Source organism: Pituophis catenifer, unplaced genomic scaffold (genome assembly GCF_029215685.1).
Source record: "Pituophis catenifer annectens isolate HBS135680 unplaced genomic scaffold, rPitCat1.0.hap2 SCAF_8, whole genome shotgun sequence".
NCBI classification, from domain to species: Eukaryota; Metazoa; Chordata; class Lepidosauria; order Squamata; family Colubridae; genus Pituophis; species Pituophis catenifer.
In genome coordinates, this window is record NW_027256888.1 from 70,312,299 (window position 1) to 70,327,635 (window position 15,337).

The window sequence follows — 15,337 nt, forward strand, 5'->3', positions numbered from 1 at the left end:
CCTGGAGGCCCTCGTTTCCTGACTTCTGGAAGGCCCGAAAATCAGCTGGCCGGTGCGCTGGAGCTGAGCTAGGGCAATGCTCGCGTGCCCACAGCTATGGCTCCACGTGCCACCTGTGGCATCTGTGCCATAGGTTCGCCATCATGGCACTAGATGATGGAAGATTAGATTACAAGTAAAATTATTCGAGAATTGCTTATTCGTTGTACATATTATATGTATCATGTGTCACAGGGAAACTCTACCTGTAATTTGGAACTGTGTGCACAAAAACTACCTAGATGCGGCATTACAAAACTCAACAGTTCCTCAACTATAAAATCTTTTTTTTTATTATTTCTAAAGGTGACAATGCAATTGTGAGAGATCATCCAAGAAGACTTACCTATTTCTAATTTCCTGCTACAGTTGTCAAACCACAGCTTTAGTGCATTCTAAATGTCGTATTTACTCTAAATGTTTTTAAGAAACTCTTCATTTCATTGATAACAATGTACGTTTCTACGGTGAAGTTAGGTTCTGAATGATATGAAAAACCATCTAATATAAGGCAATGATAACTTTGGTAAAGTACTGTATTCTCTTGCTCATGCTTAAACTTACGGAGTTTTTAAAATAAACCATAAGCTTTGATTTGCCAATTTACCTGATTTCATTTTACTGAAATGACTCATAGTTTCCAAGCTAATATATTTTGTTGGGTTTATTGCACAAATGCATTACCTCTCTAATAAAAAAGTCACCTGAGTAAATTATACAAACCAGTGTACTACATCTACATGTTTCTGGAACTGAAATGAGCCTCATTTATTCTCTCTGACGCAAAGTTGCACAAGTTTAGTTTACATATTTTTACTGCTCCTGTTCATTGCATCATTGCACAGCAACTCACAAAAGCATAACTGCAACATAATGCCAAGTCAGTAAGGTGGAGAGATATTTTTATTTTCAAAAGGCACACATTTAAGCTGTTCAGTGAGCTGACAACTACAGAGATTTTTGGCAGATGTAAATATCTTTCAGCCATATTACGGGTGGACCACAAAAAACTCCATTTTATTCATTTATTTTCTGTACAAAACAGGTACACAACAGATAACACCCAATACTTCAGTAGAATTACGTGATTAAAAAGGGATAATGTAACCCACACTAAACATTTTTACGTTCCAATGATTTCAACCCAAGAATGTCAGAAAATGTGTGAAATCTTGCATCTTTAAATCATGCGCCAACAATGCCCTAAAAAAGCATTTTCTTCCCATTCTCCTACTACATTACCATCTGAAATGATAGGACTTGGTTTATACTTTAATGTTAGTCCCATCATGGCAACAAAAGTCAGTCTTCCTTCCAGTGAGCTCCTCGTTTCTCTGCTACTCGTCGGACAAAGTCAGAGTGGCTGGCATACAATGTAAGTTTTTCGCTAATATCCACCCATTTCACTTTCCCAGCGTCGTCTCCTGCTTCCAGGTGTAAATTCTTCATGGCTTCACCTATTAATATAAAGAGAGAGCAGAGGTGAAATCTACTTATGTTCCTTACCGGTTCAGAAGTGCATATGCCGCACGCGGGCGCTCGCTGTGCTCGCGCGTCACATGCATGCGCAGACCCACTGTGCATGTGTGAAACCCTCTGCGCATGTGCAAAATCTGTGCATGCACAGAGGGTAAAAAACACACTACTTCCTGGTTAAAACCAGGAAGTAACGACAACCGGGCAAGTGGGCGGAACCTTGTACCGCCATCGCTACCAGTTCTCCGAATGACCTGCCACAATCGCTACCGGATCGCCCGATCTGGTCCGAACCAGGAGCATTTCATGCCTGAGAGAGAGATTATGGAATTCATCTGATTTCTTGCCTCTTTCTATTCTACAAAATGGGCTGGCATTTCATTTCCTTCTCCTTCCAATCTGGACCAGCTTCTACCAAAAAGCATGAAACCAAAGCATTATGGCTGCTGAATTTTCTGTTGGGACTGAAATCTCTTAGAGCAGGGGTGAGGATGCTGGCTCAGGGATTCTGGGAGTTGAAACCCACAAGTCATAAAGGGGCCAGAATTCCCTACCTGTGTCTTAGAGCTAGTAGGGATTTTTTGATGATGGATTGCCTGTCAATTATCCCCCAAAATCGGACTCAGTACGAAGAGCCATAGCCCTGTGGTATAGCATATGCTTTGGAACAAGAGATCCTGAATTCAGTCTCTGACATCCTAACCTGGATTAGGGTCCTAGCTAAAATACAGGACAGTCACTACTTACAGCTACTTGTTTAGTGACCATTTGAAGTTACAACAGCATTGACAAAAATGACTTATGTGTTGTGATCCGCCAGCAGCCTGCGGAGCTGGCAGCAGAGTCGGACAGTGAGGAGGCTGGGGAGGAACATGGGTCAATCCTGGAGTCTGGGGAAGGCTCAGACGAGGGCTCTGCATCGGAGGCAGAGAAAGGGCCATCTGGGAGGTACGTGCTGCCTCTGAAGCCTCCAGAGTTGGACCTCAGCGAGGCAGAGGAACAGGGGGAGGCTGTTCCCAGTACGCGCATGCGCAGAGCTGCCAGAAGGCAAGAACAGCTAAAAACAAAAGGGACGACTCGGGAGTAGGGCTGGGAGATGATTGGCCTGTCCCATAAGACTTAAAAGAGGAGCAAAGGGATGTGGGCCTTTGCAGGAAGCAACGTTATTCTGTGCAGTTTTGAAGCTCTGTTTGATTCTGGACTCCGTGTGGCTTTGCCAATTAGGTCTTTGGCAGTGTGTCAAGGGAGATAAAGGTGGGTGATTATCCCAAAGGACTTCTTCCAAAGGACTCTTTAGAACTAGTTGAGACTCATCTGTGAATGAACAGAATTCACAGTTGTTGCAATAAAAGAGGTTTTTGGGACTATTTGTGTGTTTTAATGATTCAGGAAGCCTAGGTCAGAACATTATGACTGTTTTTCACATTTACAACTGTTGTAACGTCCTCATGGCCATGTAATCAAAATTCAGATGCTTGGCAACTGGCATGCATTTATGATGGTGGCAGTGTCCCGGGATCATGCCATAACCTTTTGCAACCTTCTGACAAGCAAAGTCAATGGGAAAGCCAGATTCATTTAACAAACATATTGCTAACTTAAAAACTGTAGTTGTTAAGTGAATAACAACGGTGGCAAGAAAGGTCATAAAATGGGGCTAAAATCCAGAATGGGACCACTCGCCATGGCCAATTCGCCATGGCCGATTCATCGCGGGGCGATCCAACAATTCAATTTAATTACTCAAAATAATTTTAAAAGTATTTCAATTTTTGTTATTCACGTTACATTTTGTCCCTCCTTTGGCACTCTTTTTTTAATGGTTCTGTTCCACCATTTCTTCAAGTTGGCCATGGCGAGTTGTCCTAGAACCCACAAAAGTCACTGTCTCATTTAGCCATGGAAATTTTGGGCTCAATGTTGGTTATAAGTCGAGGATTACCTGTATCAATATGGCCAATACAGATCTAGATGGAAGAAAGTCTTAACTTGAAGCAGAACTAGGCCAGAGGTGGGCAACTATGGCCCTTTTATGACTTGTGGACTTCCAATTCCCAGAATTCCTGAGCTAAAATGGCTGGCTCAGGAATTCTGGGAGTTGAAGTCTACAAGTCATAAAAGGGCCATATTTGCCTACCCCAGAACTAGGGCGAGAACTCTTTGTGTCTCAATCTAATATAAAACATGACATCAAAAGCCTGTTCCCTGAACTGTCTTACCATTAATAGAAAAATAGAACTAAGTCAGTACAGCGGTATTGTGTGATATTATAATCAACACTGCTGAATTACGGTCAAGGTTTTTATTACAAAGGCCTCGCTTCTCACCAGATTCATCATGATAGTTTATTGCTTCTGTTTCCATCCAAGCATTGTCAGTATTGCGAGGATCATCCACATACCCTTTATAAGCCTAAATTTTTTTTTAAAAAAAGCAAAATACAGAATCTTTAGGACAAGGTGTTACATTTTATTTACTGCCATATTTGCTTATTAATCAGATTTATATCCCACCAACCACATCATCTCGGCAACTCACAAATAAGAATAACAATATAATGATCTCTAATGAAAAAAAAAAAATCCGATATAGACAACATCTGGCATCAACCCGCATATACCTTCCGAAAAAACTCAGTTTTCAGCTGCTTCCAGAAGGTGGTTAATGTTGGAGCCAAATGAACTCCCTATGGGAGGCTATTCCAGAACAAGATATGGCTTCCAAAGTTTCCTAATCTGAAAATGCACAACAGCCAGTTTCTTCTGATAACATCAAAGTAGTTGGACTTGGGCTGATTCCAACAAAGTGCAGATAACCCGGCATCTAGTCATAATAGCTTTATACTTTAAATCACCAAATGATCCCGTGCCCAAAACTTCATGTTAGATGTTAAATAACTGAGGGGGCAAGTGGGAAACTGAGCCAAGCCAGGCTCTCCTTCATAACATCACAGACGGGAATAAAACCACTGTAAAACGGGGCGTCCAATTTCAAGCCAGTTTAACTATCTAAACCTGTCGTGCTGAGTGAGCTAAATGTTGCCATTTTACCTGCTATTCGGGGTTTATAAGCGGAGAAATAAACAAACGTCCCAGAGATTTGTTTATTTCTCTTGCTGAGGTCTCTCAGCAATCTTTCCATTTAATATTTAAAGAGCTTAAAAACACAAGAAGGATCACTTACCACAAAGTGATCCTGACTGAAGAGTCTATTCAGGTGTTTCTCCATCTCTTCTTTCTCAACCTTAGTTTTCTGCAAAGAGTTCAAGGCCTCTTCACTGAATTCTCGCTTCAGAGCAGCAGATAATCTCTCCCCTGGGTCTACCATTCCCTAAAGGAGGATCATAATCTGTTATGTAATGTTCAGGCAATAGCTATTGGGAAAGGATAGGTGGGGTGATGCTTTTATGTACTGTGAGATCAACACAAAGATAAGAACTCTCATAAACTGAACATCAAAGGCTAATGTGATAGATAGGTAATTAGCATCACTTGCAGAATGTTGACATGAGATACATGATGTTATTTCGAAGACTTTGTGGCAGTGGTGAAATCTAAAATTTGTTACTACCTGTTCTGTGGGCATGGCTTGGTGGTGGTGGGGGGGGGGGTAATGTGACTGGGTGGGCGTGGCCAATTTTTTTTTTTATTTATTTTTTTACTTTTAAAACCATTTTCAGCGAAGTGGTTGTAAAAAAATGCTTTCAAAAGGCTCTGACGATCCCAGCTGAGTTGCCTGATCGGCAGAGGCTTTTTTTCTTTTAAAAGCCTCTGCCGATCAGGCAATTGAGCTTGGATTGTCAGAGGCTTTTAAAAGAAAAAAAGCCTCTGCCGATCAGGCAACTCAGCTGGGATCATCAGAGGCTTTTAAAAGCATTTGACGATCCCAGCTGAGCTGCACAATCATCAAAGGCTTTTTTTTTTACTTTTAAAAGCATTTTTTCGGCCTAAGAGGTTGTAGAAAAAATGCTTTTAAATTTTTTTAAAAATAGCCTCTGATGATTGTGCAGCTCAGCTGGGCATTGGGGGGGGGGGGTGTAGGGATTTTTGCTACCAGTTCTCCGAACCACCCGCCTTCATCGCTACCGGATTGGGTCATCCGGTCCGAACCGGGAGCATTTCACCCCTGCTTTGTGGCTCCTCTGGGATGCCTATGTTCAGGAAATACTTTGATTAGTTACAGTATATATTTTCCCTTGCAGGACCGTCTATAGGTTTGTAGAAGAGGGTGATTTACATATTCGTTATTTATAACAAATTTATAATTGGAGGCTGATTATTCCAGAATGAAAGGGGGATGTTGTTTATTTGGTTTGAGAAATTGCACCTCTCTCTTCCAAACTGCAATTTCACAGGGCAGCTTGTGACTGTTTCTGACAAATGTCATTAAAACCATTAAACTCCTGCATCCTTGTTCGCAAATTATTACCACAAAGAGGATTGTCTTTTTGCAAATCACTTTTGCAAATTGTGCTGAGCTAATAAACAAACGGGAACACACGGAAACATATATTGTACACACATTTTTCAGACGTGCGGATATTTTTTTCTGAAAACAAATTAACTCGTCATTTTTCTTCTCACCCCAGGAATGGCCCATTCTCCACAGTCCTTCCTTTTGATTGCAATAAACTGTAAGATGTTTTTACCAGATACTGGATGAGCTGTTTTATTGCCACTGCCATCTCTTTTCCATCTGAAAGTTGCACCAAGAAGATTGTTAAGCCCTCAAAATTCAAGAAGAAATGCAGCATGTTGCAACTGAGAAAGAGCACATAGGTCCAGAGAGCACATGTTGACATAGTCTTCTACCCACCACAAGGTCAAATTCATTGCATAAAGTTGCAACTACAGCGTGTAAATAAAGGAAGAGTTGAAGAGGACAGAGGGGAGTGAATATATGATTCAAAGTTCATTCCCTTAACATTAAACCATGATTGGGAATTAGCACGTGTACAAATCCAGAACACTAGATTTGAACTGGCAGGAAACCTAAACCAGATATGATGTCAGTGTTGACACAATCATCATGCTAAAGGTGTCTAAAAGTTGAATCATGGCAACTGGACCAAACTTGGTTAATCTGAGACGTTTCGTTGCTCATCCAAGCAACTTCATCAGTCAGAGCAAAAATTAGTTAGGCAAAGAGTCAGAGAATTACTGGAAAGTGCCAATTTTTGCCACACCAACCTCAAGGGTCTCTCCACAAAATTAAAGCTTCAGGCTTTAAACCAGCCATATGAAATTTCATCACAAAGTACAGTTATAGTTTCAATTTCTTTTAAAAAAAACATTTTAAAGTAGAACTAAAAGTCCATGTTGGCAAAGGAATCATGATTTTTTTTTTACAGATAGAATATTTGTAGCTCAGGACTGAACAGATGCTCTGTGAGCGTGGTTGGTTTTTTTGCAGACACTTCATTACCCAACTAGATAGCATCATCAGTGCTAGTAAGGCAGTACGGTTTGCTCTCGTTTTATTTACTAATGGCTTGCCCTGTCAGTGTTGGTGGATCCTATAGTTTTACATGCTCCTTCTAAGACTGCAAAGAATGCTAGATCAGCATTAATATCAAGTTTAGTACTAGATGAACAATCAAGAAACAATTATCAAGCGCTAGGGAAATCAGGAGGTTCAGACTGTTCAAATGTGTATAAAGATTTGTGTATCAAGAGCCTTGATAGTACAGTGGTTTAGTGCACCCTGTCATTAACACAGCTGCCTGCAATTTCTGCTGGTTCAAATCTCTCCAAGGCTCAAGGTTGACTCAGCCTTCCATCCTTTCTAAGGTAGGTGAAATGAGGACCCAGTTTGTGGGGGCAATAAGCTGACTTTGTATAAAATATACAAAAGTATTAAGGCTATTGCTTAACGCATTGTAAACCGCCCTGAATCTCCGGAGAAGGGCGGCATATAAATCAAATTTAAAAAAAAAAAAAAAAAAAGATTTATTGCAAGCAGGGTGGATAAAAATCAATGATTTTTTTAAAAAAATCAGATTTTTTTTATTTAAATCGGATTTTTTTGATTTAAATCGGATTTTTTTTAATTAAATCAGATTTTTTTTATTTTTATTGAATTTATTTTAATAAAAACTTTTGGGGTAAAAATCTATCGTAAGATAGTTTTCTATTTAAGATACATAAATAATTTAGTTTATTCAGCATGAAATGGAGTTTAGTTATGTAGCACAAGGCTGTATATTCTGCAACACTGGGACTATCGGTGAGTCAACAGGGGGTCAAAGGAGTAGCAGAGATGACAGTTGCTCTTTAAAAATTATGATTTAAATCGAGTTGATTTAAATCAAGTCTTTTTACTAGTGATTTAAATCATGATTTAAATCGACTCAATTTAAATCAAATCCACCCTGATTGCAAGCTTAAGTTCTCCACAAAAATCTGACCTACTAATGGTCAAGGGAAATGAGAGGGTATTAAGAAGGCATTCAAGGTGGACTGGACTTAGATCTCTGGTAGGCACACAGGCACTCTTGACTGATTACGCACTTGACCCCTCCCTCAGGCTCAGCCTGGTCATCTCCTACAACAATATCACAATCAATCAAATTAGGTGAGAAATGAAACATCCTTGGTGGACATATATTGCCTGCATCGTGTTTTTTTACCTTGTTATTAAAGGATCAGCAGCATGATTGGGTCCCCATCGCCCCAGCAGACCTCGTCCCACTAATCCTGTCCTGCCGACAGGATTCCTGAAAATGACAAGAGGTCTAGCTGTAATCCAGTGCTATTCAAATTTGGCAATTTTAAGATGTGTGGACTTCCACCCCAGAATTCTCTAGCCGGGATAAAGAAAGCACAATGAAAATACAAATTAACAATGCTGACACACCATGATGGCCCAATTTCTCTAAGCTACAGAAAAAGAAACTAACTGCAGGCCAGGCTACAGATCTTCATGCATAAAGGCTAAATTCATATATCACGCTAAATTAAAATATGGATTCACTGATTGTCACTTTACATACTGATGAATACCTTAGTGGTATTTTGATTTATATGTGGTTTATGATGCCAGTGAGCTGTAGTTTATTCAATAATAATGTTGAGCCTGGATAGCTCAACAGACAGAGCTCTGTAATTTAAAACCAGCTGTCTGCAATTAAAGTAAGATCGAATCTCAGCAGACTAATGCATTGTAATTTAACTCCAGCTGTCTGCAATTAGTAAGTTTGAATCTTGCCAGGCTCAAGGTTGACTCAGCCTTCCATCCTTTCTAAGGTAGGTAAACTGAGGACCCAGTTTGTGGGGGCAATAAGCTGACTTTGTATAAATATACAAAAGTATGAAGGCTATTGCTTAACGTATTGTAAGCTGCCCTGAGTCTCTGGAGAAGGGCGGCATATAAATCAAAATTTAAAAAAATTTTTTTAAAAATCTACTTATTAAGCCATTGCTTAGTTTGAAGTGTCTACTTAGCTAAAGACTGCCACGTACCTGGGCCTCCCATTTTCCACGTCATATAAGCCACTGTGGCTTCTCCTTTCCACTTGCCCATCCTTCTCGTTGAACTTTGGGAAAAAGTTTTTGGCTCTTTTCAGAAGAGAAAGAAACGAAAACAGTGAAAAGATTAGATAAAATATCTCATGAAAGCTGTGAACATTGTTAATTCAAAACACAATTTTGAATGTATTGAAAAACATTTAATCCCAAATAAGCCTTTTGTCAGCTGAATGTTTCATTCCTCTTCGAAAATTTAGACCTATATTTAAAACCTCTTATCAGTTCTTCATTCTGTAATAGACTTCAGGCTTGCAGTAGTGATTGGCCTATGCAGTTCCTCAATGACACTTTTTACTACCATATATTTGTGAAATCTACTTCCATAATTTGATAACTATGTGCTACCTCTTTGGGAATATTTCTGTTGTTGATGGTATGTGGGTTAATGAATGCATGCTGGTTTGCATGCATTTCTAATTTTGCAGTTTTGGATGGAACTGAAAGCAGGATCAAGTTTGGTCTTACTCAAACAATCTTACACACCAAGGTGACTGTATCAGACCATTGTCTCTAAACAATTTGGCAGCCAGAATCTGGTAACAAAACACTTAGAGTAAACTAGTACAAATCTTTTACCACTGGTATATAACTCTGGTGTTGATTGGTAAAACAAACAGTTCTTTTTCTAAAAATTGTTGGAAATATAACTATCTGATTAGATTATTATTTTTTCCATGTTCGATGGCAATATGTAATATTTACAAATTGTTGCAAATGGTGATAATTTTGGCAAATTATTTATAAAATGATAAAAAAACCCTCTAAAACCTGAATTTCCTTTCCAACCTGCAATTTTCAAACTAAATGATATTACAGCCACACAAAGTAAAATGCATCTTTTGATATATGTTGTTTTGTTTTAATTGTAAATGTCCAGAGTTGTTAAGGAGTCAGATGACCTCAGAATCAGGGGTGAAATCCAGCAGGTTCTGAAAGATTCTAGAGACTGGTAGTGGAAATTTTGAGGAGTTCGGAGAACTGGCAGCGGAAATTTTGAGTAGTTTGGAGAACTGGCAAATGCCATCTCTGGCTGGGTCCAGAGTGGGGTGGGAATGGAGATTTTGCAATATCCTTCCCCCAGGAGTGGGGAGAGAATGGTGATTTTGCAGTATCCTTCCCCTGGAGTGGGGTGGGAATGGAGATTTTGCAGTATCCTTCCCCTGCCACACCCACCAAGCCACACCATGCCCACCAAGCCACACCACGCCCACCAAGCCATGCCTACAGAACTTTATTACAGAACTGGTAATAAAAAAAATTCAATTTCACCACTGCTCAGAATGGAATTAATTAAATAAGTATGACAAATTAGCTTTGCAAAGAAACTTTATTATTCTTATTATGAATAAAGTAGGATCAAATCATTCTGAAAAATAATGGAGAATTAACTTGCAGGAGTATGGCTTAAAGTCCCCCCAAAAAACTGTCCCAAAAAACCTCTGTAGAGTTTAGTTTTAAAACTAAACGAGACACAGAATTTTAATTCAAATTGGGATTGGGACTTCTATAGTTGAGTGACTCACCCAATTTCTGGGTCTGCCCACTTAGGACCCGAGAAAACACTTGGTGCCGTATAGTCCACAGGACTGTAGTTCTTCCAGTCGATCAACCAATCCACTTTATCATCGGGTACTTGTGTGCGTTCAACTTTTGATCCTGGATATGGGGACGTTCTGGCTTTCCTATGCAGATTTTCTTTTGGCCCCTTAGAGTCTGCCATTGTAGTTGTGCCTCTGTGGAACCAGTGGTGTGAAGATAGGCTGCAGAAATATAAGTACACTTAGATAGAGAGGGGGAAAAAAGGAAATCTATGATGCTTTGTTCTTTATACAATCTGATCTTCTATTAGGAAAATCTTGCCTGCTCATCTATTACACTTAGAATAAAGACAATATCTAGCACCATGATGGCGAACCTATGGCACGCATGCCACAGGTGGCACACGGAGCCATATTGTTGGGCACGTGAGCGTTGCCCAAGCTCAGCTCCAGCATGCATGTGCGCGCTGGCCAGCTGATTTTTGGGCCTTCTGGGCCCACTGGAAGTTGGCAAACGGGCTGTTTGTGGCCTCTGGAAGGCCTCCGGTGGGGTGGGGAAGGCTGTTTTCACCCTCCCCAGGCTCCTAGAAAGCCTCTGGAGTCTGGGGAGGGCAAAAAAAACGGGCCTACCATGACCGTTTTGGCTGTCACATGCCAAAAGTGGGAGGGAGCATGGGATCGCGCGTGCATGCATGGGGGGGCAAGGCACCTAGAATTATGGGTATGGGCACGCGCACACATGCCTACCCCACATTCCCCCAGCTTTTGGCACGCGATGGCAAAAAGATTAGCCATCACTGATCTAGCATTTAATGCAGGGGTCTTCACCATTCAGCTAGAAGCAGAGTGGCTTATGTAGGCACTTTTCTCCCATTTCCCCCCACAACATTTTTATGTACTGTAAGTTTGCCTTGAGAAAATGACTTTGCTCAAAATCAAAAAAACATGTGTGCTCCCAGGGCCAGTCAAACATCCTAACTGCAATGGTTCTCTGACACGGAGATTTGTACAGAAAGTAAATTAGACCATGGAATAAATACCTGTAAGCAAGATTCCTTGTTGTCTGGAATACTGGAGAAAAATTGGTGCAGGGTTTTTTAATAACAACTGAAAGAGTTACAGAAAGAGAAACTACAGTAATGGTTTGGGCTAGGAAACTTCTTGCCATTCCATGAAGTGAATTCATAAGAAGCTGGCTTCTTCAGAATGAAACACCAAGTGCGTGTAGAAAAACATGGACACCAAACCAGAAAAAAAATGGATGTGATATATGCTGTCTTCACTTCTTCATCGCCTACAAGATAAAATGATTATCACTATAATGTATATATTACAAGTCTGGATGCAAGCTGCCTATTCTGTTCAGCTGCAGACCCTAATTCAGAGTTTCTCCCCTTTGCTGATCATTTGTCAATTTGCTTCCCAAATTCATAGTTTTATACATCTGAAGATATTGCAATACATATGAATTAATGACAACTGTTTCTTTTTTATATTTTAATATCGTACTGTCAATTTAGTTAAGAAACACAGCTGGTTTTTGAAAATACTTACCAAATTTTAAAAAAATCCCTGATTCCTCAATATTTAATATACCTCAATAAAATGTATGAATTAAGAAAATAGATAACTATAGCGATACTAGAGAAGTAATAATATGTTCCAAAATTTTCTAGTAACAATATATTAGGAATACTATTCTTTTGCTTCAAAGTTCAATGGTGTATTTCTCCATGGTTCAATACAATATTTCTTTACATTCAACTACTCCTTTTACCTGGTAATATCAATCATTACCAGGTAGGAGAATCAAATTAAAATAATATTAATACAGTATGGTTAAAATAAATGAACAAGATATAATACATGAAATTATGGTCAGTTTTACAGCTGTCCATTCCTATGATAATCCTGAAAATTAAATGGCGGTTACACCTCCAACCCATTTTAGCCTTTTTTTTCAAGAAACGTATTATCTCACTTGCATTTTACTTATATTTGCTTTGCTTACATTTCTTATACTTTGCCACCTCTATTGAATGTTCCTAAATAAACAAGATCATCATTTTATCCTGACTTTTCACTCATCACCTCTATAAGTAAGCAGACTATTATTTATATTTTACTTATGTGGGGTAAGAATACTCAGCTATGCTGCTTTAAATCACCTGGGTAGGAAGCATGCTGGATAACCTAAGGAAACTATTACGTCCAGTATAATCTACCTGACAAGGCTGTTGTGAAGTAAAAACTGGAGAGAGAAAAAGGAACTAGATGGCCATCACCTTAAAAGACTTAGAAAAAGTGGGATATAACAAGGGCCGAGTTCAGGCAACATAATGTGGGTTGGGGTTTTTTGGCCGAATGCATTGTGCAAACCTAACGATAGTTATTCGACAAGCAGACGCGGCTTAGCACTATGTAATATATAGACATAAACATCTCTGTGTGTGATATATATATGTATATATGTATGCATGTATATGTATGTGTGTGTGTGTATCTATATCTATAGATAGATAGATAGATAGATAGATAGATAGATAGATAGATAGATAGATATCTCCCTCAAAACTTTAATCTTAAACTGTCTACTGTTGACCTCACCCCATTCCTAAGAGATCTGTAAGGAGCGTACATAAGTGCACCAGCGTGCCTACTGTCCCTGTCCTAATATTCCTTTTTACTTACTCTTTTCATGTATTCAAATTATATTTATACTTTTACCTGTTATCTCATATATGCTTGACAAATAAACTTATGATTATGATGTGTGTGTGTATGTATGTATATGTATGTACATGTACACACACATATATATATGTACATATACATACATATACACAGTATACATATACATACACACACACACACACATATATATATGAGATTGGATAATATATTCATATAATATGTTTATCATTCCATAAACAAGGTAATTATAATGGGGGGGGAGAATGAATGAATTTTCCAGCCCACTCCTTCCTTCCTCCAAACTCACCGTCCAATTTCCTTCCTTTTCCTTGTCACGTTGATCCCGCCTTCAAACAAACCGCTGTCCCGTGATTGGTTAATGCTTGAGCGCCTTCTCTTACCCAGTGGCTTTACTTCCCTACACTTGATGAGGCGGAGCTATAAAAGACACCGATTCTCGCCAATAAGACGAAAGATATCATCCTCCGACTCTCTTTAGTCCCGGCCCACCCACTTGCAATCGTAATTAAAAACGCCCCAGTGGTCCGTCTCACTTCGAGCCTCGTCGCAAAACGTTACGTCACGGGGGATGAGATTTCTGATTGGACGGAGGAGGAGCACGTGACTGCCTGTAGGAGAGCCGATCTTTTCATGCCTCCGTCTCAATTTTCTTCCTCAGCCATAGAGATAGAAAAGAAATAGAGTCGCGCCTTAATGACGTTATGTTGGAGAAAATGCCGTTTTGAAATTATTTTCTATACAAAAAATATGCAAAGAGAAGAGAAGGAGACATCTATGCAACCCGCGGAGATAGAAACGTTTTGACGTTTCCTGGACTTATAAATTCAGACTTTATTCCTGAAAGCCATCATTTCTGATCGTAAAAATCCGTATTTTTTTATTTAAAAAAAAATCCACTGAGGCGATTCGTGTTTCTTCTAATTGGCTTCAAATTGGACTCCATTGATTCATTTATTTCAACTTTTTTTAAAAATGCTCCTCAGTTTTTATTATAATCTAGTACAATCTTTAAGTATATAAGTAAAATATAAGTATTTTACTTATATAAATAAGTAACTTATACTTACATAAGTATAAATATAAGTAAAAAGTATAATCCTTTTTTATATTTTTTTATTAAAAATAATTTTTTTATGGACTAGAAGACCTCCAAGCTCTCTTCCAGCTCTATTCTATTCTAAATTCTATTCTTAAAAAAATAAATAAATACTATAACTGTTTTTCAGACTCGGCGATGTGTTTTCAAACTTGTTAAGAAATGTGGACTTCAACTCCCAGGATTCCCCAGCGATATTAAAAGATTGTAATTTGGAGCAATTCAACTGTCAAATCAAACTTCTGCTTTGCCAGTAAGGGATGCCTGGCCATCAAAACCAGTGTAGCCCTTTGGACACCTGCCTGGAAACTTGAATTTCTTTTCCTCAGATTGCTACTGAATGAATTTTTGACCTGTTGCTGTTATTGGGCCTTCGGATTTCCCCAAGAATTTTCTGTAGGAGGCTTACCTGGAATCATGAGCTACTGGGCTGCATAATCAAAGTGCATATCCAAACCAAATCAAACTACTTGAGGAAGGTGTACAAAAATGAATTAGGGCAGGATGAAATAAGTTTTGCGTCATACCAGAAGGGAGACAATTAGAGCTTTATAACTTTGAATTTGACCCAGAAATCTAATGGTAACCAAGGCAGTGATTTCAGAATGAGGGTTATTCTGCAGGGGCAGGGCTGATCTGCTAGTAGACAAAGTGCCTCCTTCTGAATCACTTGCTGTTCCAAATTGTGAATATTTGCTAAAGCACAGCAATTTTGGAATTTTTGTTGTTGTTGTTCCATCCAGATCGTGATGGGTTCTAAGGACAGTTAAATCCACTATTCATTTCCCACTTGCATCAAACCGTGGCATAGATATGGTCTGGTGGCATTTTTGTTTGGACCACGTCTTCAGGATGTGGTCTTATTTTCTGACGCACCTTTAAATTATTCCAATAGTAAATTAGTTTATCCTCTTCATGCTGTTTCTATCCAAAAACAGCCTGAAGGG

At 39.1% G+C, this 15,337-nt stretch overlaps 1 protein-coding gene across 1 annotated transcript; it reads right to left on the reverse strand.

Annotated features, from left to right (window-relative positions):
• Window positions 1–961: 961 nt before the first annotated feature.
• Window positions 962–13,747, reverse strand: NUDT9 (nudix hydrolase 9). Its single transcript, XM_070948465.1, has 9 exons — window positions 13,581–13,747; window positions 11,620–11,873; window positions 10,565–10,801; window positions 8,976–9,071; window positions 8,144–8,230; window positions 6,099–6,210; window positions 4,699–4,845; window positions 3,843–3,927; window positions 962–1,496 (listed from the first exon to the last, which is right to left on the reverse strand). Exons 2-9 carry the CDS (start codon window positions 11,763–11,765, stop codon window positions 1,342–1,344), a joined length of 1,065 nt encoding a protein of 354 aa, XP_070804566.1. The 5' UTR covers window positions 11,766–11,873; window positions 13,581–13,747; the 3' UTR covers window positions 962–1,341.
• Between the last annotated feature and the right edge of the window lie 1,590 nt (window positions 13,748–15,337).

Coding starts and splice junctions, on each gene's coding strand:
- NUDT9 (XM_070948465.1), bottom strand. CDS start 11,765: ATGAATTCACTTCATGGAATGGCAAGAAGTTTCCTAGCCCAAACCATT. Junction 6,211..8,143: donor GCTGATCCTTTAATAACAAG/GTAAAAAAACAC, acceptor TGCAACTTTCAG/ATGGAAAAGAGATGGCAGTG. Junction 1,497..3,842: donor AAACTATCATGATGAATCTG/GTGAGAAGCGAG, acceptor TTATATTAATAG/GTGAAGCCATGAAGAATTTA.